At 46.6% G+C, this 24475-nt stretch overlaps 1 protein-coding gene and 1 long non-coding RNA gene across 6 annotated transcripts in view; one reads left to right on the top strand and one right to left on the bottom strand.

Annotated features, from left to right (window-relative positions):
• Positions 1-573: 573 nt before the first annotated feature.
• LOC309517860 overlaps positions 574-24475 on the bottom strand; it is a 64529-nt gene continuing 40627 nt past the window's right edge. The window contains exons 3-4 of the long non-coding RNA XR_014213290.1: positions 6460-6563; positions 574-1334 (exon numbers count right to left, since the gene is read on the bottom strand). This is a non-coding gene — a long non-coding RNA (uncharacterized lncRNA). The remainder of the gene's footprint in view (positions 1335-6459; positions 6564-24475) is intronic.
• ORMDL3 (ORMDL sphingolipid biosynthesis regulator 3) overlaps positions 6936-24475 on the top strand; it is a 30364-nt gene continuing 12824 nt past the window's right edge. Inside the window, exons 1-3 of one of the 5 annotated variants that reach the window (XM_082197426.1) lie at positions 6936-7110; positions 18415-18472; positions 22515-22706. In XM_082197426.1, the coding sequence (XP_082053552.1) occupies positions 22533-22706 (174 nt within the window). In that variant the 5' untranslated portion in view covers positions 6936-7110; positions 18415-18472; positions 22515-22532. Of the gene's footprint in view, positions 7111-11021; positions 11231-15616; positions 15696-18414; positions 18473-20606; positions 20631-22514; positions 22707-24475 lie in introns of those variants that run through there. The other 4 variants (XM_082197425.1, XM_082197427.1, XM_082197428.1 and 1 more) reach the window with 4 other exon arrangements.

The following is a 24475-nucleotide window of genomic DNA, read 5'->3' on the forward strand; positions in this document are numbered from 1 at the left end:
ACTTGCTTGGGAGAAAGTCCCATAAAACTCAGTGAAACTCCGGCTGTATACACAACGTATATTCAAAGCAAATGTCTTCCCTGCAAAAGAATCCTGAGAATGGTAGTTTGTTAAGGGTACTGGGAAGTGTAGTTCCATGAGGGCTATGCTATAACTCCCAGGATTCTTTGAGGGAAGCCATGTGCTTAAAATGTATGGGGTGTGTTTGCGTGTGTTACATTAATAGAATTTTTAGGGGGGGGGGAATAAAATCTGCGATGATGTTTGACGAGACTCCAGGAATGATTCATGTTCAAATGTTTGTACTTCCCCCCCTTTTTTTTGCACCCTTAAAAATATCTGGGATGAATGTACTCAAAAAAACAGCGCCAGGGGGATAGTCATTTCCTGTTGTCTTACAAACTATATTAACCATATTCAAAGCGCTCTCTCTCTCTCTCTCTCTCTCTCTCTCACACACACACACACACACACCCCAGTGGTGGAGCCGGCAGGTGGGGTGGAGGGGGCGTGGCTGGCACGCATCCTGGGAGTGTCCCCGCACCCCTGTTCCTCCACCAGTGCTCGCCCCACCAAAAAAAAAGGAGCAATACAACATTAGAAGCAAACCCTTCTAGCATCATTCCTAGCCTAAAGTAGATAATGAGGTTAACTACATGAATGGAATTAACTGTGCATATCTTTTGTCATGTAATTAGTGGCAGAGGGGAAGCCTGAACAGTAGGGAGTTTAACTCCTCCTCTCCCTGTCCTAATCCTTACTTACAACAACAACAACAATTGCCTATCTGAGGTTGCTATTTGCATCCAGGGAAGGCTGCAGTGGCATTTAATGCTTGTGGTGAACAATTAAAAAAACAAAACAACAACTACAGTATTCAACATGAGTAGGGGCAGGAGTGGGGGAAATCTTCCTAGTTTCTCCCGAAGTTAGGAACACATGGAAGTGGGGACAAGGCTATGACACAGTGGCAGGCAGTAAGTGGAACCCTTTTGTGTTGGTCACAGGGCAGTGCAAGCCCACATAGGAGTGCTTAGGAGTCAGGACATGCTCTGACCTGTTGCCATGAGTCCTTTGTGGATCTTGGCTGTCCTGCCTTGAAATTGCTGCAGCTGCCGAGTTCCTACAAAAGCTTCTGACGACAAGCAGAGTGGTTGCTGCTTCCAGAAGCTGGGCCATAGGTTAAAGAAATTACACGAGCATTTTACTACTCTTTCATAAATCCACACACTTCCCATTCACAACTGGCTATTTTTCACGCCAAAGCACTTGGTGAGTGTTCAACTCAGCAACTGGAACTCAGCAACTGGAAGGCCTGGAAGTCCACAAGCAGCCTAAAAAAAACAAGGTGAACTGTAATTAAATGTACCTGAAGGAGGAAATCAGACCCAAGTACCTATTTCCTATAAACAGACATGCCATTAAGTTATTAGAAGCACTTACAGACTCTTTCAACAAACCTCCATGAACATGTAGCCTAAATTAACCACATTAGTTAATTAAAACAAGCAAACAAGCAAGCAAACAAACAAACCTAAATCACATTTCCTTTTTCTCAAATCATCATGGCTGTACCTTATCCTGTGCATGTCCCATCCTAGGTCTCACTACAATGAAGCAAGTGGTGAGATTTCATGACACCTTACATTTACCCGCCCCCCCCCCAAAAAAATCATGGAAACTATAGTTTGCTAGGGGGTTCTGGGAACTGTAGCTGTAAGGGGCAAACTACGGTTCCCGTGATTATTGGGGAGGGATGTGTGGGATGTGTTCAGAATATATAGTGAGAGCCAGTGGGGCATAATGGTTAGTGTGTTGAACCTGGGAGACGGGGGTTCGAATCCCCACTCAGCCATGAAGCTCACTGGGTGATCTTGGGCCAGTCACCATCTCTTAGCCTAACCTACCTCACAGGGTTGTTGTGAGCATGAAATGGGGAGGAGGAGAACCACATACACTGCCTTGAGCTCCCATGAGGTTAAAGATGGTATATAAATGTAGTATAGTAGTAGTAGTAGTAATAATAATAATAATAATAATAATAATGTGGTATCTCGGGTTAAGAACTTAATTCATTCTGGAGATCCGTTCTTAACCTGAAACTGTTCTTAACCTGAGGTACCACTTTAGCTAATGGGGCCTCCTACTGCCGCTGCACCGCAGCTGCATGATTTCTGTTCTGATCCTGAACCAAAGTTCTTAACCCAAGGTACTATTTCTGGGTTAGCGGAGTCTGTAACCTGAAGCGTCTGTAACCTGAGGTGCCTTTGTAATAATAATAATAATAATAATAATAATAATAATAATAATAATAATAATGTGTATGTAGCCCAGGTCAGTGAAGGAAAGGGCCTATTGAACCCTTGCCCCATACTTTAACTCTCTCCCCTTGTTTTTTTCTTTTTCTTGGCTGGACTTTTTTAAGGTTACTGGAGAAAAAAGGGAGCTGGCGAGAGGTTAAGGACTGAGGAGGATTCCACCCCATCTCCTTTCCTAATCCCTCTCAGTATGAAATTCCCACCCATACCAGCTTAATGCCTTTCTGGCAAGATCCACCAGCCCAGTAACCACCCCATCTCATTCGTTAGCCCCACAGAGAAGACTGCAGATTCCCGTAAAGAGAGAACAATGGTCTCTGCATGCCCTCAGCAAATCGCTTCAACAGGCTCCTGCGTTTCAGTCAAAACCAGTCTGAGCCATGGAGCCAGTGGCGGCCTTGGCGGCACTGTTTGGAAGGACATTTTTCCCCCTGTAGGGAAAGGGGAATGAAATGTCAGAGAGCAGCTGGAATAGTAGCAGGTGGGGGTGGGGCTCTTCTCATTTCTAGGAAGGCCCCAGGATTCCTCAGCTGCTTCTCTCCAAAACATAGCAGGGTTTGGTATTCTCCCTGCATGAATTCCAGCAAATGAAAGGCAGAGTTTTCTGAGGCACGACACTGTGAGGTGCGGACAGGGAAGAAACCGCAAATAAATTACCAGCAGGTATTGGAAGCCATTCAAGACCAAGGTGGTGAAAGATTGGCTAAATGAGGCAAGAGAGGACTAAGAAGAACGCCACAACCGAGAAACCTGCCTTGTGTTGAGCCAGGCCAATGGTCTTTGAAATCCTTTCTCTCAGTGCCCACCATCTTCACAGGCACATTTGGTGAGGCCACGACAGAGGGCCTTCTTAGTGGTTGCCCCCAAATTGTGGAACTCCCTTTCATGGGAGGCTAGGCTGAACCCTTTTCTGCTCTCCCTTCCTTGGCAGGCAAATACTGTGGTACCTCGGGTTACAGACGCTTCAGGTTACAGACGCTTCAGGTTACAGACTCCACTAACCCAGAAATGCTACCTCCAGTTAAGAACTTTGCTTCAGGATGAGAACAGAAATCATGCAGCGGCAGTACGGTGGCAGCGGGAGGCCCCATTAGCTAAAGTGGTACCTCAGGTTAAGAACAGTTTCAGGTTAAGAACGGACCTCCGGAACGAATTAAGTTCTTAACCCGAGGTACCACTGCACTCTTTTTGTTCAAGCAGGCCTTTGGCCGCTAACTCAGCTGTTGTGGCAGGGTCTTCTGAGGGTGGGTACTGCTTCGAAATGGTTTCCAATGCTGCTTTGAACAGGGTTCTTTATTCAATTGCTTATTCAATCTACCTGGGGATGATGATGATGATATTTGTATCCCGCCCATCTGACTGGATTTCCCCAATCACTCTGGGATGCTCAAGAGAAATCAACAGGTGCAGCTTTTCATCACACAGGCCAGAGGTTGCCAACACCAGAAGAGTCTTCCCTGGCACCCAAAGGATTCCCCATGCCCCACCAAACCAAGGCTTGAAAGATTCATTTAGCTGGGAGTCAAGAGAACAGAGGGGGGTGCTAGGTTAGGATGCATGGGCAGTGTCTACAAAACGTTGCAAGTGTGCCACAGGTTCAGAAAAGGCTGGCAACTCCCAGCATAGGCAGAAATGGGCATGATCACCTCCTGACACCTGCAAGTTTAACAGCTGCTGAAATTTGTTGTTGTTGTTGTTTAGTCGTTTAGTCGTGTCCGACTCTTCGTGACCCCATGGACCACAGCACACCAGGCACTCCTGTCTTCCACTGCCTCCCGCAGTTCGGTCAAACTCATGTTCGTAGCTTCGAGAACACTGTCCAACCATCTCGTCCTCTGTCGTCCCCTTCTCCTTGTGCCCTCCACCTTTCCCAACATCAGGGCCTTTTCCAGGGAGTCGTCTCTTCTCATGAGCGGGCCAAAGTATTGGAGCCTCAGTTTCAGGATCTGTCCTTCCAGCGAGCACTCAGGGCTGATTTCCTTCAGAATGGATAGGTTTGATCTTCTTGCAGTCCATGGGACTCTCAAGAGTCTCCTCCAGCATCATAATTCAAAAGCATCAATTCTTCAGCGATCAGCCTTCTTTATGGTCCAGCTTTCACTTCCAAACATCACTACTGGGAAAATCATGGCTTTAACTATACAGACCTTTGTTGGCAAGGTGATGTTTCTGCTTTTTAAGATGCTGTCTAGTTTGTCATTGCTTTTCTCCCAAGAAGCTGCTGAAATAGGGCCAGGTTAAAAGAAAAGAAAAGAAAGGTTGGCAGTCCTGTTTGCTTGTTTGTTAGTTTCATGCTGCCTTTCCAGACCAAAGTTCTCCCAAGGCAGATTATGTACAAATTTAGAACATGAACTACAGATAAAGATCAATTAATTAAGATGATAAAACTAAAGCAATAGTCTAAAGCTCTCTCTACAGTCCAGCATGTCAAGTCCAGTAAAACAATTCAAAACCATTTAAAGCCGAGACTGCAACAATTTAAGCAACATAGTTTTTGGCACATCTCCTTTCATAGAAAGCAAGAGTGAAACTAAAGGGGTTTCAAGGCCTGTTTGAAGGCTGATAAGGATGGGAGCCACACAAATGTCCCCTGGGAGGGAGTTTTGCATGTATGGGGCCACTCCAAGAAGGCTCTGTGGCCACTCCAGACTGGTGTGGGGGGGTTTGGTGGTTATATACTGAAACATGTCACTGATGCAAGAACAGAGCATTCATGGTGGATTTATAGTGCAATGTTTCCCAACCGTGCAATGTTGCCTGGTGTGCCGTGGGAGGGAGGCGGGCGAGTCGGGCGGCGAGAGGCGGGGCGGCGGCGGCGAGGAGAGGCCGCCCAGCGCGGGGCTCTCGCCGTCTGCCTGCCTGGCTGCCTGCGTGGCGCTGACGTCACGGGGCTGTAACGTGCCCCACATAGGCACACGCGGGGCGGCGAGCGAGCTCCCTCCCACATCCCATCGCCGCTCGCTTCGGCCGGCCTACTGGGCTGTCGCAGGCGGAAGGCCTGCGCATGCGCGAGGTTTTCGCGCCTTCGGGATTCCCTTCACGCCTTCCTCCTCCCGGGTCCTTGAGAGCGCGGGAAGCCGCAGCGTGAGACCGGCGTTGAGCCTGGTAGGTATTGCGCTTGCCAAGGCAGTCATTTGGGAAATGAAAACTTGCAAAGCAAGCAACCAGTTCAATCTGAAGTACGTGTATGCTTAATATCCTGTATCTGAAACCTGTTCTGCCCCCTCCCCCACACTTGGTGCCATTTTCATCTACACATGCAGCAGAGTAAGTTGACCCAGAATAGTACCAATTCAGATGGCAGATGGGAGAATGACAGTGCTGAATGCTTTCCCATGTAGAACAGTCCCTGCAAATAAAAACCTAGCATATTTGGAAGAGGGATGCTAGCCTAACCATTACCTTCTATGCTGTTACTATTTTTTTAATTTTTTTTACATAAGTAAAAAGTGACCTTTCCCCATCTGGCATGGTGGTGTGCCTCGAGATTTTTTTCATGAAACAAGTGTGCCTTTGCCCAAAAAAGGTTGGGAAACACTGTTATAGTGGACCATCCACATGAATCATTCTGCTTTATTGGTTGCTTTGCAATGATTCCCCAATGGTACCACCTTATTGCCATCTAGAGGGCGACTCCTGCACTAAAGCTGAAGGAAAAGCCCCACAGAATATCTGCAAGTACAAAAAGTTACAGAATTTCAGCAGGAAGCTATGGGGCATGTACCCATTGGAAACAAAGCACTATGTCTGTCCTGGAACTTTTGCAAGTGGAAATAGTATTGACAATCGGATTGTGTACGGCCACACATCACGGATGTGTATAACCTCACGAGAATAAATCATCAGAAATGTACAATAAAAAGGACATCTGTGCTGGAAGTGTTGGGATGCAACTCAGCTTGATGTGTCTGCACTGGGAAGAGCACAGCAGAGCCTCCAAATTTCCTAGGCTGCAATCGTCTCTACTCAGAATTAAGTTCCACTAAATTAAATTGGAGCTTACTTTCAGGCAAGTGGAGTTGAGATTGTAGCTTTAGGCACCTCCTCAGTGCCTATCCTGTCGCCCCTCGCCTTGCCACCGGGGCTGGGAATCCCGCACTTTCCTCGTGGCATGTAGTTCCATTCAAACAGTGCATCTTACCTCTTTATAAAAACAATTTGAGCGGCTCGATTCCATCAGCCGGTGACGGCGAGGTGCCTGGTTCTCAATGAGATGTTAAACCTGCTGCGCCTGCCCGCGTTGGGCTGTAACATTACAATAAATAAATAAATAAATAAATATAATCGCTGTGCGTTAAAGAAAAACCAGCATGCCAGGGGTAAAAGACTAAAATACAACCCTAAAATCGACGGGAGGTAATATCATCATCATCATTTTGTACAGGGATCACAGACAGTGCAATCTAATAATTGCACCGCCTGCACAGAAGTAATCCCCAGAAGTTAGTTGAACAGGGAAAGGCGGCGCAGGATTGCAGCCAGAAAACCCTGCGAGCCTCCTCCGTGCTCCGTAGTTTATTGGAATAAATTTGGGACTAGCGGCTCCCTGAAGAACTACATTTCCCAGCATGCTCCACCGTCCGCTGGTGATGATGTGTCCGGAGAGGCGGTGCTTGCGAGAGCTCCTTGCTGTGTTGTCAGCTCTTGGGTAGAGAAGTGTGAGCTGCGGGGAGCGGGGCTTTCGAGGGAGAGGAAGACCCCCACTTCGTGAACCCCCTCCGCCCCCCACCGCCGTTGCCTTTCCAGGCAGCCCAGATCTGGGGGCCACGAAGGAAGGAAGCCGTCCCTGCTGGTAAATGAAATGCATGGGGGGGTGGGGTGGCGGTGGGGCAGAGAAAGGGATCCGTCTGCTCCAGCCAAAATCACAGCTTGGGGGGCGGAGGGTGCTTGTAAACATGCCGAGGAAGGAGTGGGCGGCCAAGCGAAGGAAGTTTTTAAAAATCTGGGCCTGGAGGGGGGAAGCACCTTGGAGAGGAAGGGATGCAAATATATGGTAAATGGGAGAGGGTTGTGCACAGTTGCTTCGGGGAAACGGTGTGTGAGTTAAGAACAGCTGCTGTGGGTGTTGATAGGGGAGACGGTGTACTTGTGAACGCTTTGGAGCGCTGCTCTCGTTCAGAGAAGCTGGTGGGTTGCTTTTAAAACGTAGCCTGGGGAGACGAACTACAGAGTCTCTGAAGTTGGGAGTGACATGCTTTTCTCCCCCTTTGGACATGCTGGGCCTAATTTAAGAGTGAGTAGAAAAGTCTAACCCAGCAGAAGCGGGTGCTGAATGTTGTGGGTTCGAGATATGCACACACCTTTCTGGGTATCTGAGCCCACGATTTAGTTCAGAGCCTGGGAATTGCCAGTGTCGGCCTTGTTTAAAACTCCTGCACCGAGCTTTGCTGCTGCGTTTTAGCGTGGGCACCTGTTTGACTTGAGCCAAGAAGAGTGAAGGTTGTCGGGAAAGCATGAGGGGTTAGGTCAGGAAGGAGAGGGGGGATGGAAATCTCCCCAAGTGTCTGCAAAAAACAAGCAAGCAAGAGCAAGTTTCACTGAGGTCACATCCAGACCAAACATTTAAAGCACTCTCAAACTGCTTTAACAGTTGCACCTCCCCCACAAATAATCCTGGAAATTGTAGTTTTTAAAGGGTCTGAAAGTTGCTAGGAGACCCCCTTACAGAGCTACAGTTCCCAGCACCCTTAACAAAGTACAGTCCCCCAGGATTCTTCATGAGAAACTATGGCTGCTAATTTATGGCATGGATGTGACCTAGATGACTATGTTGTATTCTAGAGTTTTGGGAAGTTTGTATAGAAAATGTGTACATCTCTCTGTAATGTTGTTGGAGGTGGGGGAGCATATGTGTGACTTCCTTGGAACACCCAGCTTCTATATAGGACAGGAAGCAGGTTTGGGCACAACACCCCTGTCCTTTGACCTCTTTTTCACCATCTCTAATATGTCTGCTGAAGCAGCCAGCTCCATCAGCTCATCTGCCTCAAGGCAGAACTCCTTTTCACCCCGAGATTCATATGCTGATGTGATCAAAACCCCCTTGGTGCTATGGATAAAATTAAATATTGCCTTTGCTCAATGTGCCTCCCTTTCCCATATGTTCTGCAGCAGAACATAGTGCAACATCTTTTGTGGTTTTTACTGGGTTCCTCCAAGAGCAAGTGTAGACCGTATTGAGTTTGTGCCATGAAAGAGTGAGGTCCAAACCATACACTTTAAAAGTGCTCATATGTCACTTGAACAGTCATGGCTTCCCCTGAAGAATTATGGGGAATATAGCTTATTCCACTGAGGAATTCTGGGAACTATAGCTTATTGAGAGTGCAGAGATGGGAGACCCACCACAGAGCTACAATTCCCAGCACTACAGTTTCCCAGGATTCTTTAGGGAAAGCCATGACTGTTGAAGTGGCGTAGGAGCGCTTTTAAGTACATGGTGTGAAGGGCGACTTCACTCTTTGATGGCACATCAATATATGTAGGGTTGTAGATGTGCCCAGCAATATAGGGCAGTAGAAACTAATAGGCCAGCGTTGTGGCACCTTAAGATGATTTGCATTGCAAAGAAGCTAACCAAAGCAAATTGGAATCCATTTGCAACCCAGCAATGGGTTGGAGAATCTGGAGGCAAACACTGCAATTTATATGCAATATCTTTACCTGAAAGCCCTAGAGCAGGAAAGGATCGAGAAAGTGGAACCATTAGTGGAACCTCCCTACAAATCTGACCTCTTATCCATATTCTCAGTTCCAAGAGAAGCAGGACAAATGCTGACTATATATGGCAGAAATGTTATTTTTGGGAACTATTTGCAGGAGTGCCGCCAACAAGAGACCAGTCACAATCGCTTTCACCCAGCTCTCCTTGGATCTTGCCTCAGTTGGAACGTTGCACATCGTTTTCAAACCATTGTGTTTATGTGGAGGGGGGGTTTGAACAAAAGACTGGATCCAAAAAAAGCAAGGGGGGGGGAAGCAGAGATGGTTATTTCAGCTGTCACTTAGTTTGGATATAGTCTTGCAGTGGAATAAGGTGGCAGAGGGTATACTATAGCAGACTTCAGGAAAGCAGATCGCTCCCCAGTGGGAAAAAAGCAAAAGGCCTATTGTCACTCTACGCATGCAGACTTTCCCCGGGTTCAAGCCCTGGGTATCTCCAGATAGTGCTGGGAATGTCCCCACATCTAAAACCTTGGAGAGCTGCTGCCAGTCAGTCTGGACAGGTGGTCTGACTCGTATAAGGTTCTTAAAAATGAAAGGCTTCCATGCAAACAGCATATTAGCACATCGGAGACTGGGCTGGACTAGAAACTACTGTAGTTGTTTACTTGCAAGGAGGTACGGCTCTATGAAAAATGGCACCACCCGCCCACTCGCAGCTCCAAAAGGAAAAAGGCTGCTGTAATAACTGTGTAATGACAGACAAACTGCCCTGTGAGCAGTGGCGTAGCGTGGGTTGTCAGCACCCGGGGCAAGGCAAGTAATTTGCGCCCCCTAACCCTAACCCCCAGATGTTGCGCCCGGTGCGGCCGGCCCCCCCTGCACCCCCCACGCTACGCCACTGCCTGTGAGGAATATGTACTAGAAGGCAACTTTATATATCTGGTAAACAAATACTGACTTGGAATTCTACTCTGCCTCATTCTTTCGCTTGGGCAGACCAGGTTATAGATTTGGGTCTAAGACGTGGGAATAGGGTAATACTGGAGAGATTTACTAAGCTTGGGAAAGATAGGTTTGGTTTATTTTTTGTGGGTACCTTTATCCAACATGTGGTAGATGATGTGTCTATTGTTTGCTTTGGATCCTTTCAAACAACCTAATTCCTCTTGATTGACTGCAAAAGACAATGCCTATTGAGAATAAACTTGCTTGTCCGAAACCAGTCCCACTTCACCCCCAGTGTTTGGCCATTCCTTTTACCCCCAATAAACCTTCATAGTGTTTTTTTATTTTATAGCTGTTGAAATCCATTTACAATCGCATACCGTTTGGGGGGAAAAGGTTTGGAAATTGAGAATACGATGGGCTAAAAGGAGGCTGCTATTTCTGGAGTTTGAAACACGATCCTAACTTCCTTTATGGAAGAAATCCTATCTGTGAATGCACTGTGTGCTGCCTTCGCTTCCTCCATGCCCACAGTATAGCTTTAGTGGGTTGTATACAGTCTTAGTCCCACGCAAGAGTAGACCTACTGGAACAAATGGGCATGGCCAACGCTGGTCCATTATTTTCAACAAGTCTTGAGCAGAACGCTGTTGGGTGTGACCCAACATAATTCTGTTTATCCAGATGTTTTGGGTTCTCTCCAGTTGAGTGGGATGGCTAGAGTCATGCTGCAAAAAGGTCACTTAGAAAGAGCCAAGTCAATAGTCCAAAGAGCACCAGCTTGAGGCGCAAGTGATGCTGCAATTAAAGAATCACCAGCCACCGGAATAGGAAGAGTCCTTAATTATCCTCTCCTATGGTGCACTTTGCAAGGATGAGACGAGCAAATAAATGTGACTACTGCACCATCCATGGGCAGAGGCGGTGGCAGGACAAAGGGATGGAGGAGACCTAGGGACACATGACACAGCCGCAAATTGACTCAGACCATTGGTCCACCCAGCATTGCGGTCTGACACTGCAGGATCTCGCCCTGCCCTGCCACCAGAAGGGTTTAAAATTGATGGTTGAGAATGCCATTCTCTGCAAGAAAAACCTGCGTTCTGCCATCGAGCTAAGTTAAAGAATCCTCAGTCCAAGCTCCTCCAGCACAGCCAAACTCTGGTTCAAGAGAGCTTTAAACTGCATTTAACTCTGGGGGGGGGGTGTTACCCAGCTCTTTGATCGGTTTGGTTGCCTTTTTCAGCACCTTTTTCCAGCGCTACGGTATCCTTTTTGAGGCGACACCAGAACTGTGCAAGGTATGTGCAAGATAAGGCATTATTGACATTGGAAGATTCGTTTTTGATCCCTTAGAATGAAACCGGCCTGGTTCATCGCAATGATCGGCCATAGTTTATTAAACTGAGGTTTATTAACTCGTAGCTTGTTTGACCCTGCTCAGCAGCTTAACAGTGGTTTGTTTGCCGCCAACAAACCAGAATCCAAGTGCATAACAAACAGTTTCGATTACAAGCATTTTATTTGTTTTAAATAGGGTTTGGTGTTACGTGCAAACCTGGCACCCTTCCTTAACCCATGGTTTGTTTAGCCAGGCCACCCCAATCCACCCTGGATGCTCACAAAGCTGCAAAGACATGAAAACAAAGTAATGTTTGGAGGAACGAGCTGTGGTTAATAATTGTCTGTGGGACAACTTGCGGTTAATCATGGTTTAATGTCATCATATTGTTGCAATAATATGGTCAGATGTTTATTTCCTTAAAAAAGAAACCACCTTTAAAAAGTTACACAACCCATGTTGTTTGATTAAATTGGCATCCTTGCTCAGATTAGCTTGCTCAAGCCTAGTTAAATTTGCATAGAACAGTTACATTATGTCAATACAAAACGATCCTCAACTGAGACTGTTGAATTAAACTCCCTCAAATAAAAACCAGGACTTAAGAAATCAAAGGCAGTTGCTTAAACAAACAGCTTAGCAAATAAAGACATCGAAATGTTAGATCTGGAGGTTTCAGTTTCTGGCTGAAGTAAGCTGCCCAATATAGTCTAGTCTCGATACTCTTGTATTTTGTTCTGGTTGGCCGAAACACAAGTTGCACAAGTTTAGCTCGGTGGGCGCAGAGGCTGAGCAAAACCAAAATACCTTCAATAGGAGTATATACAAAGACCACTTAAAACAGATTTGTGATCCATGGTGCTGTTTAGGGAGCCTGGGGCATACATGTCTCTTTCCAACGCCACTCTGGAAACTACAACAAAATGTTGCAGTGCGGAGTGTTCCCTGTTGAGAATTCCAGCCATTCTATTCCCCCTCATTCCCCAAATTGTTGGTATTCCACGCTCACTAAGCATTCCTAGTTCTTATTGGAGCTGTTTCTGGGGTTCCCACCACCCCAGGCTTTCCTTTCCTGAAGTTTGTATCATAAAAGGTTTTGGGGTTTTTAAAGTTCTGCAAATTTTGGAGTTCTCCCAAGCCTGCTAATACTTTCTTCCTGTTAGCTTCAGAGCAACAACACTCACGTCTGAAATGTTGGAAATACAGTGGTACCTCGGGTTAAGAACTTAATTCGTTCTGGAGGTCTGTTCTTAACCTGAAACTGTTCTTAACCTGAGGTACCACTTTAGCTAATGGGGCCTCCCACTCCTGCCACCGTGTGATTTCTGTTCTCATCCTGAGGTAAAGTTCTTAACCCGAGGTACTATTTCTGGGTTAGCGGAGTCTGTTACCTTGAAGTGTCTGTAACCTGAGGTACCACTGTTGAGGGAAACAATCAAAGCCTTGCAACAAAATGTTACAGGTTATCCCTGGTAACCTGAACCTGCAGCTGAGGGGGTTGAAAAATAAAAGTTACCATCAAATACATATGCGAGTTCCTGTTCTAATTTGGTCTTTTACTTCACGTGCAATGGAGAAAAATGTGGGTGTTTTTACATTTAAAAATGGAACCAGTTTGCTTGCAAGTTAATAGAACATGAGGTTTCTGCAGGCAGCTGGGTGCTTGGCCTGCTGTTGGAGGTCAAATAGTCCCATCTGTGGCCTGAAATACAGCAATGGGTCTACTTTACAGGGCTGCCGAAAGCTGTTCTTCTCCAGCACAGCCCTCCAAGCTGCAATAGGAATGTAGCAGTGAACTACACCTCAGGGTTTTTGTTGCCCAACTTGCAATGTGGGGATTAAAGTAGCAGACAGCAATGCAGATTTGTTGGAAACCAATCAAGCGCCGGGCCTGCAGTATTTGATGTGACTGTCCATAGGACTGTCCATAGTCACTCTCTCTCAGATGCAGCCAATTTCTGCCTGGAAGTATAAGGACAGTAGTCTGGCATTTGCTCTGAAATTTGCATTAGCGGTGTAGGAAACTATTCCATTCATTGCTGCCTTTTATTTGGTGTGTGAGGAAAGTGGACAGACACACTGATGCCTAGCCCTAGCTGAGTTACAACCTTGGATTTCTCTACTATGGGCAGTTCTCAGTTCTGTCTCTGGGGACATTCGAAAATAGCTGCTCAGCGTAAACCAGGAAGTGACCTAGCTAGACTTGTTCCTTCTGCCCTTTATATCAGGGGTGTGGAACGTTTTTGGCTCCACAGACCATAGTGTTATCAAGAGCGTCCTCGCAGGCCAAATTTGACAGGTGGGCAAACTATATGAGTGAGAATTTTGAGAATATGCCTGCGAGTTTTGAGATTGCTCTGTGGGCCTGAAGTTCCCCATCTTTCCTTTATCTGTCCCTGCAGTCATCTTCCAGCCCATTCATTCTATCTCCCCACCACTGACTGCCACACCCCTGACCTCTCAATATTCCATGGCATTTGGTTATGATGGGCCCGTCTAACGTCTGTGTGTACGCATGCTTAGGATGGCACTGCAAACGCCATCTGTGCTAGTTTTGCATGCCAAAGGAACAAGTCCTGTTGGTGCTCCTTTAAAAGAAGGGACTCATCGCGAACATTGTTATTACGAGGCATTAAAAAATAGGCACTTAAAAAAACACCACACCTTTGCTATTTTAGAGTTTCACGCAAAATGATCTCTCTGTCTCTCACTCACTTCTCCCCTCCCCCCGTCCCCAAATACGCAACACATGATGAATAAGTATAAATGTGTATCTACTGAGATATTGCTTGGATCCAGGGTCTCCTGTCCTCATTTCATGCTTCAACGCAAAGTTAATAAATTCAGTGTCTCATCTGTCCTTGTAGTTCTCTGGTTAATGTAACTTAAGACAGGAGCGCATTCATCAGGCATGCTTGCTCTGGTGCCAGCTGTTTCCAGCTGTTTCTTTCCTACCCACCAGCACCACTTGTGCTCACCCTATATGCAGCCAGATTTACCATTCTGATGGTTCCTAAGACTTTTAATGAACACTCTTCCTTAAACAGAGTTCACTTCATATGTAGCCTTGTTGCCGTTGAAAGCTTTTAGCATGATCACTTATTTATCCTTTGCAATCAGAGGCTTTAAAAACTAACCACAACAAACGCTGTCAAAATAGGCCGGGGTTTTGTTTTGTTTTTGTTTGCAGTCCGAATCTGAACATGAACAAAAGTGGGCTGTTAAAATCTTATCAAAGAACCTGCTTCTCCCAACCCCTCTCCAAAAACGTATTCTGAAATGGAGCTGGTTTAGAATGGTGGGAGGGGCATTTTAAAAGTGAAGAGCAGGTCTTTTGGAGAGAAAAAGTGAAATTAGTGTGATATAGAGACATTGCTTTCCCATGCTGTCATCTCTGGTTGGACCAAGTTTTGAAGCGTTCTTTCTCCCCACCCTGCCCCAAAACACAATGATAGCAGGATGAGTACCCCACTGTCAACAAAACCTCCATCACACCACATTTTAGCTTGCTTTCAAACCGCACACTGTGAATGCTTGCGAGTTGAGCTGGGTACTACCAGAAAAGACCCCACTAGACCATAGCTGTCAACTTTTCCCTTTTCTTGTGAGGAATCCTATTCGGAATAAGGGAATTTCCCTTGAAAAGGGGGAAAAGTTGACAGCTGTGCACTACACCCCGCGGAAACAAACAAAACTATAAGCTTCAGTGTCTTCAGCCGATATGGGAGAGTTCCCTTTTGGATCCCAAATATGGTTCCACGTGAGTGGAACAAACCATGTATGCCTCCGCAAAAATAAAGGGCCCTTAGAGCCAGCTACTACTTGCCATCTCTGAATGTCTTCTTGATGGCTGTGGCAGTCCTAGAAGAGGGATGGAGGACTATCTATGGCTTTTCAGATGTTCCTGGATTCCATTTCCCATCTTCCATGTTTCTGTTAACTAGAACAACATCCTTAATGACCATTTGTACCACTTTCAGGCTTCGGGTTAGCTGCAGCCATTTATTTCCATCTTGGCCATTGGCCTTGTGGTTGCGGGTGGGGTGGGGAGTGGGTTTCGGAAGTCGCAGTAGCATCTGAAAGGCCTAAGGGGTCCCTATCCTTGAGGAAAACAAGAAAGCCAATATAGCTTCCCAGAAAAGGTGCTCTGTCTGGCTCTCCAGGTACAGATTGAGCTTTTTCCTGTGGCTCATTTCATTTGCTAAACAGGCAACATCAGTAGGAGTACTGGGCGTTAAGGATGCAACTTCAGTGCCCTAAATCTCAGTTCAGCCCAGAGGATCTAGCTGTTGCATTTACTTAAACTGCACTGACATGAGCAGATCCATGAATGACTTTGCACAACCAACTGATCCTGATTTGTAATGGGCTTGCTCCAGATGCAAAGAGGCCTGTGATAAATCAACTTGTTTCAATCTGAAAAGGTACTATTTAGGTCTTATTTTTGATGTGCTGGACCAGAACAACAACCCTGCCAAAATGTTAATGGAGTTATAGCTATCTATAGCCCTCCCATCAGATGTCAATGAAATAAACAACTATCTTTTAGAAGACATCTGAAGGCAGCCTTGTTTAGGGAAGTTTTTAATGTTTAATATTTTATTGTGTTTTCAATATTCTCTTGGGAGCCCCCAGAGTGGCTGGGGAAACCCAGCCAGATGGGTGGGGTATAAATAATAAATTGTTATTGTTATCTATCTATTGCCAGCTTTTATGGTCTACCCATCACCAGTTGGTCCCCAGGCAGGTTACGCAGGTGGCGCTGTGGTCTAAACCACTGAGCCTCTTGGGCTTGCTGATCAAAAGGTTGGTGGTTCGAATCCGCACAACAGTTTGAGCTCCCATTGCTCTGTCCCAGCTCCTGCCAACCTAGCAGTTCGAACGCACGCCAGTGCAAGTAGATAAATAGGTACCACAGCAGCGGGAAGGTAAACGGCATTTCCATGCACTCTGGCTTCCGTCACGGTGTTCCATTGCTCCAGAAGTGGTTTAGTCATGCTGGCTGCATGACCCGGAAAGCTGTCTGTGGACAAACGCCGGCTCCCTCGGCCTGAAAGCGAGATGAGCTCTGCCACCCCATAGTCGCCTTTGACTGGACTTAACCGTCCAGGGGTCAATTACCTTTTACCTTTAGCTTACATACATTTTTTTAAAAAATACAATGCAATCAGTCTTCAAGGGCAGCCCCAAGTACAGTGGTCCAGTTAGACCCTTTTCTGCAGAGGAAGGACCATAGCTGCTAAACCAGCTGTCGCTGGCAGTAAGCGCTTCTTGTCACCAAAGCTACTTGATGGTTCACAAGAGTTTTCAAGGATCTCTGGTATCAGTGCTTGTTTAAGCAGCATATTTTGGGGTGGATGGGAATGTAACTCTTTACATTTATTTATTTTATGCTTATTTATCGCTGCGCTCACTTCATAGGAATTTGCAATGGTCAATGTTTGCGGCGTCAACTCGCACGTTTGAACAACTCGCGACCCTGCCAAGCTAAACGTCGCCTGGCAACCTTGGCAAGAGTATTTCCCACCCTGGCAAGGCCACAGGTTCTTGGCTTGCCTGTCCTTCATCCCAGGATAAGCAACCGCATAAATAAAAGCAGCATTGCTTTTCCTGGTGGGCAGAGCAGAGAGTCCATCTTATCTCAAGTGATCATCTTAAGGGTTTACTTGCATTGTTTGCAAGGGGCAGGTACTTACGGTGTGGCTGGTCCCCACTGGGAATTCATGCACGTTTGGGTTTGAGGTGTGGCTTTGCTGGCAGAAGAAGCCGGACTGCCATGTTTTGAATGATGGGAAGAAACAGCGGGCTTCAAGCCCAAACTAGAGAAACTCCCACTCAAAGCAGATCCATTGAAATTAATGGACCTAGGTTAGTCGTGGCCATTAACTTCAATGGGCCTGTTTTGAGCGGAAAACTAGCACTGGATGCAACCCAGTGGGGTTAAATACCAAAGCAGATGCAGTACAGGCGGTTTAAGGGAATGGCTGTGGCTCAACCGGAACGACTGTAGCTCATTGGTAGAACATCTGCTTTGCACTCAGAAGGTGCCTGTTTCGACTTGTGGCATTTCCAGGTAGGGGTGTGAGAGATCCATGTTTGAAACCCTGGAGATCTGTATACACCATACCGTTTCCTGCATTGCAGGGGGCTGGACTAGATGACACTCAGGATCCCTTCCAACTCGACAATTCTGTGATTCTATGACCTTGCTGGACCAGAGGTCTAACTCTGAATAAGGCAGCTTCCTTTGTGTTTCAAATAAAGAGAGAGAATTCAACAGTCCTTTGTTTCAGTTTTGGTTGTTCATTAGTATTGCTAATATTGTTTTGTGGATTAGGAGTGCTGTACCTTGGTAGTCGAATGGCTTAGTTGTCAAACAAATCGGCTCCTGAACGGCGCAAACCCGGAAGCGAGTGTTCTGGTTTGTGAACGTTCTTTGAAAACCGAACATCCGGCGTCGCTTCCAACAGGCTGCAGGAAGCTCCTGCAGCCAATCAGAAGCCACGCCTTGGTTTTCGAACCGTTCTGGGAGTCAAAGGACTCCCGGAACGGATAAAATTTGAGAACCAAGGTACCACTGTAATGCTTTGTGAATTTTATCATACGACTTTCCTTGCGTTTGTGCTGTTTCACCTTTTTGTTGTTGTTATTGCTTTGTTAATAGTGTTTCATAGAAGGCAGTTGTGTTTTACTGATGGTTTGCAATCGTTTTGCTGATGATTTCGATAATTATTTTATACCATTACGCTGCGGTTGTGATGTTCTGCTATGTTATCACTTATCGTATATAAGCCGTTTGGGACTCACGTGAGAGAAAGGCGGAATAGAAATGTAAGAAACGAAACAAGTTGTTCAATAAACACAGCAAAAGGGGAGGACCTTCTCATTTTAACAGCAATACGGGTGCGTGGGTAAGGGGTGCTAAATCCCACCCACCTACAATTTACCACCCTACAGCACCTCTTCCCAAGCACCATTTGTCAATCAGTCCATAACTAATGGATGAGCCCAGAGATTTGGGACTGGGGAGTGGGGTTCTGCGTGCTGCACACCATTTTTCCTTTTTTTGTTGTTGTGCTTCTAACAATATATTTCCCTTTCTCTCTCCTCCACACCCCCCCCCCACACCCCTTTCTATTTAAGCAGAACGGGAGCTGTCTCTAGTTCCACTCTGATACGTCAATTCTGCCCTGCTGGAGAGGTAAGCAAGGATTAAAGTTTGACAGTTTATCAAACGCTCTCCCATATTTGCGCAAGTCCTTGGTTGACTGCGGTGGTATGAAACCTCGGTCAGGAAACCGCTCAGTTGTGTCTGTCTTTTACGAGCAGAAAAAAGAAAAAGAAAAATTGCTTCAGCAATCTGAACTTTGCTCTCCAATGCAAGGAGATGTTTTCCTGTGCAATCCCAGTTTTGAAGCCTCGGTGGACAATTGAAGCCCCCTCCCCACCTAACCATAACCACAGAGCTAATAAAGGCTAGGCCTCAGGGCTGTCAGGCCCTTACCTCTTCTAACACACATTTGCCTGCTTGGGGACACAACTTTGCGCCGTGCTGTAGTCATCAGTAAAACAAAACTCCACTTGCAAATTTTTAAAAAGCCTCATAAAATGCTTTGCCGAAACAGGTTGTTAATTTTTATAGCTCGGTATTTTCTCTCTCTTTTTTAATTGGTCTTTTAAACTAACGCCCAATTGCTGCCAGAGTTCCGGGATAATAGCTGGAGCCTCTGCAAGGCAAATGTTCATGAATAGAGAGGGGCGATGGTTGTGTGTGTGTGTGTGTGTGTGTGTGTGTGTGTGTAGAGAAAGAGAGAGAAGCTCTTGGACAGAAGTAGTGTCTGATAATTCCTTTTATTGGCCTGCTTCATGTGCCAAACTCGGATCAGAAGGGTCCATAAAGAAATGTTGTTGCTGGTCACATACCTGTAGAACTCCCTTTGGGAAGGAAAACTTATGCACCAGGTATCATGTTCTTACTTGTACAAGAATGTGAACAGCAAGTAATACAGGCAGCAGACTGAGTCAGGCAATTGGTCCAACTATCTCAGTATTGTCTGCACTGACCGCTAGCTGCTCCTCCAAGGTTTCGGACAGGGAAATTCCCAGTCCTACCTGGAAATGCCGGGAATTGAAGACACGACATTTCATACACAAAGCAGGTGCTCTTCCACTGAGCTGTGGTCCTCCCTCCGTGTACAAATTACTAGATCAATGGGGAATCCACACTGCAGTGAACAAAATCCATGGAAATGCTGTCCAGCTATTGATTTTTCAGGTGTACAGTGGCACCTCGGGTTACATACCCTTCAGGTTACATACGCTTCAGGTTACAGACTCTGCTAACCCAGAAATAGTACCTCAGGTTAAGAACTTTGCTTCAGGATGAGAACAGAAATCATGCTACGGCAGCAGAAGGAGGCCCCATTAGCTAAAGTGGTGCTTCAGGTTAAGAACAGTTTCAGGTTAAGAACGGACCTCCGGAACAAATTAAGTACTGAACCTGAGGTACCACTGTATAAGAATGGGGAAAACCCAAGACACCAGCCAGAAAAGTGGAACGTATGAATATGTATGTTAGAAGCAGAGAACGGTGTCAGTCCAAGATTATTCTTTTTAAAAAACAATATTTTGGTGTCTGGATAACACCACTAGAAAAAATGCTCTGTGCTTAAAAATGGGTGAGTGGGTTGTGTCCTACTGTCAAGCAGGCTGATGTGCAGGTGAAGGACCTTGTTGGGTAAATTCAGCCTAGAATGGGAGGTTCTATAAATAGCTACAGAAAATGTGTCTGACTTACATCCCAGCTGCGTAGATAGCAGCCCACAGACAGGCCAGATGTTTGGGATCTGACTGAGATTACATGAAGCTTGAAGGACAGAACAGCTACAGAAGCAAGTGCTCTCGCTCTCTCCCTCTCCCTCCCACCACAAAAAAAAAAAAAAATTAAAGTGGCCAGGACAATGCAGAAGGCAGAACTAAAGACTCTAAAACAGCTCAGGCCCAAGTCTAGATGCATTTGTGAACATCTGGTGTCCACGCTGCCTAATGATGCAAGAGGCCGGACTGCAGCTGCCTTGATAATTAGGGCACATTCGCTGTAGAGAACAGATAATTAAGACATTTTGGAAATGGGTGCCATGGGAAACTCCTAGGATAGAGTAGGAGGAAGTTAAGTGCAATGTACATATTCTGACAGCTGCGATTGCATTGCATGCAAATTGGATGCTCATTTATGGGACTGTTTTGTAAGGATTGCTGAGAAGAAATTAAGCAAAGCGGAGAGTGGCTGTATGTAGCTCATTGTAGGAATACCTGCTTTGCAAACGGAAGGTCCCAGATTGAATCCTCAGCATTTCCAGGTAGGGATGGGGAAGACCTCTGTAGGAAATCCAGGAGAGCCATTGCTAGCCTTTGCTAACCTGGTGTCTTCCGAGTGTTTGAGACTATAACTCTTTGGCCCCAGGCAGCACATCTGGAGGGTGCCAGGTTTGTGAAGGCTAATGTAGACTCTACTGAGCTAGGAGGGGCAGTGGTGTAACTCTGGAGTAAGCCAGCATCCCATGCCCATTCAAAAGTGTTGCATGGATGCTGAATGGCATTACTAAAGAAGAGGCAGGAACCAAGGCAGTTTTCAAACTTCTTACACCTTCTCAAACCTGTGGCTGGTCCCTATTTCCTGTATAACTGTGCCCCTAGTCATGCTCATTGGAGAGGCGGTGGAGATGTCTTTTTAAAAATATTATGATGCTTTGTGTGTGTGTGTGGCAGCGGAGTCTGTGCGCTGGTCCTCGCCCACCCACCCCCCAAAGTTAAATATTGAGCGGGAGATGGATGTGCCTTGACCTTAGCGCATAGAACATGTAAGTGCCGGTTGCCAGAGCACCATCCCTTCCTTGCCATCCCTTTCGCCAGCCCTCTTATCTAAATAGGAAACGTTGCCTAATGTGTGTGTTGTTCTGCCTTTGAGTTGCAGCTGTTCTGTCGTCAGGACAAGTGGATTCACTGTGAGAGCAAACATTGCTCCATCTGCTATATGCATGTATTCATTTACTCTGCAATCGGAGGTTCTGCCTTGCGCTGGCAAGTTGTGGCTAGGGCCCAAACTGGATGGGGCTATCCAGCCCTCGTGCGGCTGATTCTTCACCCCATCCCACCTAAAAATAAGCAGCTCCTGCAGGGGTTGAACCGGATTGCAGCTGTGGTGCTTTAAACCCTTTGCACTTTGCTACAGTCAAAATTTGAATTGGGCTGAGTGTGTGCATGCACTCGTTCCTTCTCTTTGCAGCAGGAGGGAGGTTTCACGTGGTGCAAGCAACAGGGATGGGCACCCTCTTGATTTGGAGCATAACCACAGTGGGGTGCACACAGGGTTGGAGATGATCTTCCCCATGCCAAGGTATTGCTCCAGCCCCCCCCCCTTGGCTATTTGTCGTGGGAGAGGGAATCTGGCACAACTTCGTAAGCCAGAGCACGGCAGGGCATGCCGTTCCAAGGTAAAGACACGCCGTGTGCCGCAGATAAAATCAATACGTAATGGCAGTGTGCTTATGTGATTGTGGTGACCGTCGGTGTGAGGGTTGTGGCTGTTGCGTGTATTTAAGGATGCCTTGATGTGTTTTTGATCGGCTGGAGAGTTCTAATCCGAGCTCTGTTAATGATAGGACCCTCTGCACCGTCCCTGCGGTGGTATCTGTTACGTATTAAAGTCACAACTCAATAGTATCCATAGGAAGGGAATTACAAGATGGCCTCCCAGGTCTACAGGAAGCCAATTGAGCAGGGATGTGGCTGCCCAGATGATCTTGGTCTGCAACTCCCGTCTCCCCTGATCATTCACCCTGCTGGCTGGACTTCTTGGGTGGCTGAAGTCCAGCAACATCTGGCACATCTGCTACTGAGCATCTATAAGGGCCGTCACCTAGCCGCATTCTGAATCAGCCTTGCCCCTTGGTGGGATAATTAGGCTTAACAATATCAGGGTTGGTTTATGGAAAAATACAAAAACTGACCCAGGCCAAAAACAGATGGAGCCACCTGTTCCAGGGTTGGAGAACCCACAACTCTCCGGACCTTGTTGGACTACAGCCCCCATCTGCCCTAGCTGTGGCATGGATGATGGGAACTGTAGTCCAGCAACGTTCCAAACGGCCGCAGATTCCCGCAGCCCTGGTCTCTTTTTTTCCTATTTGGGAGCGTTCCCTCATCCTGCTAACCCATCTGTGTCCCTCTGTGTTCTCTTGCAGGGCCGCTGAGCTGGAGAGATGAACGTGGGCACAGCTCACAGTGAAGTGAACCCAAACACCCGGGTCATGAACAGCCGGGGCATCTGGCTCTCGTACGTCTTGGGCATCGGCCTTCTGCACGTGATCCTCCTCAGCATCCCCTTCTTCAGCGTCTCTGTGGTTTGGACTCTGACCAACATCATCCACAACATGGTACGGGGAGCCCCTTTGGGAGCAGCTTTGAGTTCCGGCATTGGGCATTGTAGGCAGAGGCTGCTTCTGCAGGCAGCGCAGGGAGGGGGAAGCCAACACAATTCCCACCCCCTGTACTCCCTAGAACACAGGGGTGGGGAATCTTAGGCCCAGGGCCAAGTACAGCCCTCCAGAGCTCCCTAACTGGCCCTTTTCTTCAGCCCTCCAAGAAATGGCCACCTAGGCTATATGAATGTCTGGTGTCTAGACCAGGCAGCCGGCAAGTATCCATCTAGATGCAAGTCTGACGCTATCAGCTGGATTGTCCAGAGAGATCCATCAAGTTGTCAGTGCCAAGGATAGGATTGTTGCTATGAGCATGCAAGCTGAGCAGAGAGCCACTATTTTTAAAATGTGTTTGTGGATTCATCCTAAGCATTGTTGTGCCTACCTGCCAGGTATAACAGACATTTTTTATTAGGATCTTGGTGGTGGTGGTGCTGGTTTTTAATAACAGAGACCTCTTTTCCAACTTCATTTATCTTGTTCTTGCAGTCAGTGTCCATTTTACAATATCTTAAAGATACAGTACTGCAAATGTGCCCACACACACACATATATACAGGCACACAGCTGGCTCAGATTTGACAACCTCAGCATAGGAAACTATGTGATGTATTATGCCAAGAGCCAGTGTGGCGCTTGCATGCTCCCTGGGCCACCCCCATGCACCGGCTTTTAGCATTTCTATCACAATTACTTTAAACCACTTCAATGCCTGATCTGGGAAACCATGGATTAATCTTGGTTCACTCACTGAGTGTGGTTATACCACAGTTTCCCAGTTCAGGTGTAATGGGAAACTATGGTTTAAATTAACTCTGGACCACTAAAGCTTGCTGCAGGAAGGGAGTGGAGGGTGGAGCACAGGGTTTATTAAGGATTAGTAAGCCGTCTGAGAAACCTCATACATGCTTCTACCCCACCTCCTGCTTTTGTTTTGTGCAAAACTGAGACTGTTAAGGGGAGAAAATCCTCCCTAAACCCATTCAGAAAACAAAAAGAACATCCCAGTTTGAATATCACACCAGTTTGAAAGGTCATGGCTTCCCCCTAAGGAATTCTTGGAAGTGTAGTTTGTTAAGGATGCTGATAGTTAACAGGAGACCCTCAACAGAGCTAGGCTTTCCAGAGTTCCCTGGGAAAGAGGGATTGATCATAGGGGGTTTCAGCAACCTGAAAACAAACTGCAGTGCTATAGTACAGTTTTAAAGGTACAGTGGTACCTTGGGTTACAGACACTTCAGGTTACAGACTCCGCTAACCCAGGAATAGTACCTCCGGTTAAGAACTTTGCTTCAGGATGAGAACAGAAAATGCATGGCAGCGGCATGGTGGCAGCAGGAGGCCCCATTAGCTAAAGTGGTACCTCCGGTTAAGAACAGTTTCAAGTTAAGAACGGACCTGCAGAACGAATTAAGTTCTTAACCTGAGGTACCACTGTATACTGTAGATGGGGAACTAAAGCTCACAGAACAGGCTGCACAAGGAGCAGGTGTGAAACTACAATTTGAAATAATCATAATATAATTTTAAGGATGATGACTATGGTGTGCCTTAGCAGGGGCTCATTCTCCCTCGTCCTTAACATTGGTCCATATTTCTGGGCATCTCCTCCCCCACCCCAAACCCTCAGTTAACCTTAATCTGCTTAGCCTAATATCCAGGCGCTATCTCAGCGCAGACATGGCAGCCTGCTGGCTTATGCCCTGTGCTCAGAGTGGTGCATC

This window comes from Podarcis vaucheri, assembly GCF_965113315.1.
Source record: "Podarcis vaucheri genome assembly, chromosome: 13".
In the NCBI taxonomy this organism is placed as follows: Eukaryota; Metazoa; Chordata; class Lepidosauria; order Squamata; family Lacertidae; genus Podarcis; species Podarcis vaucheri.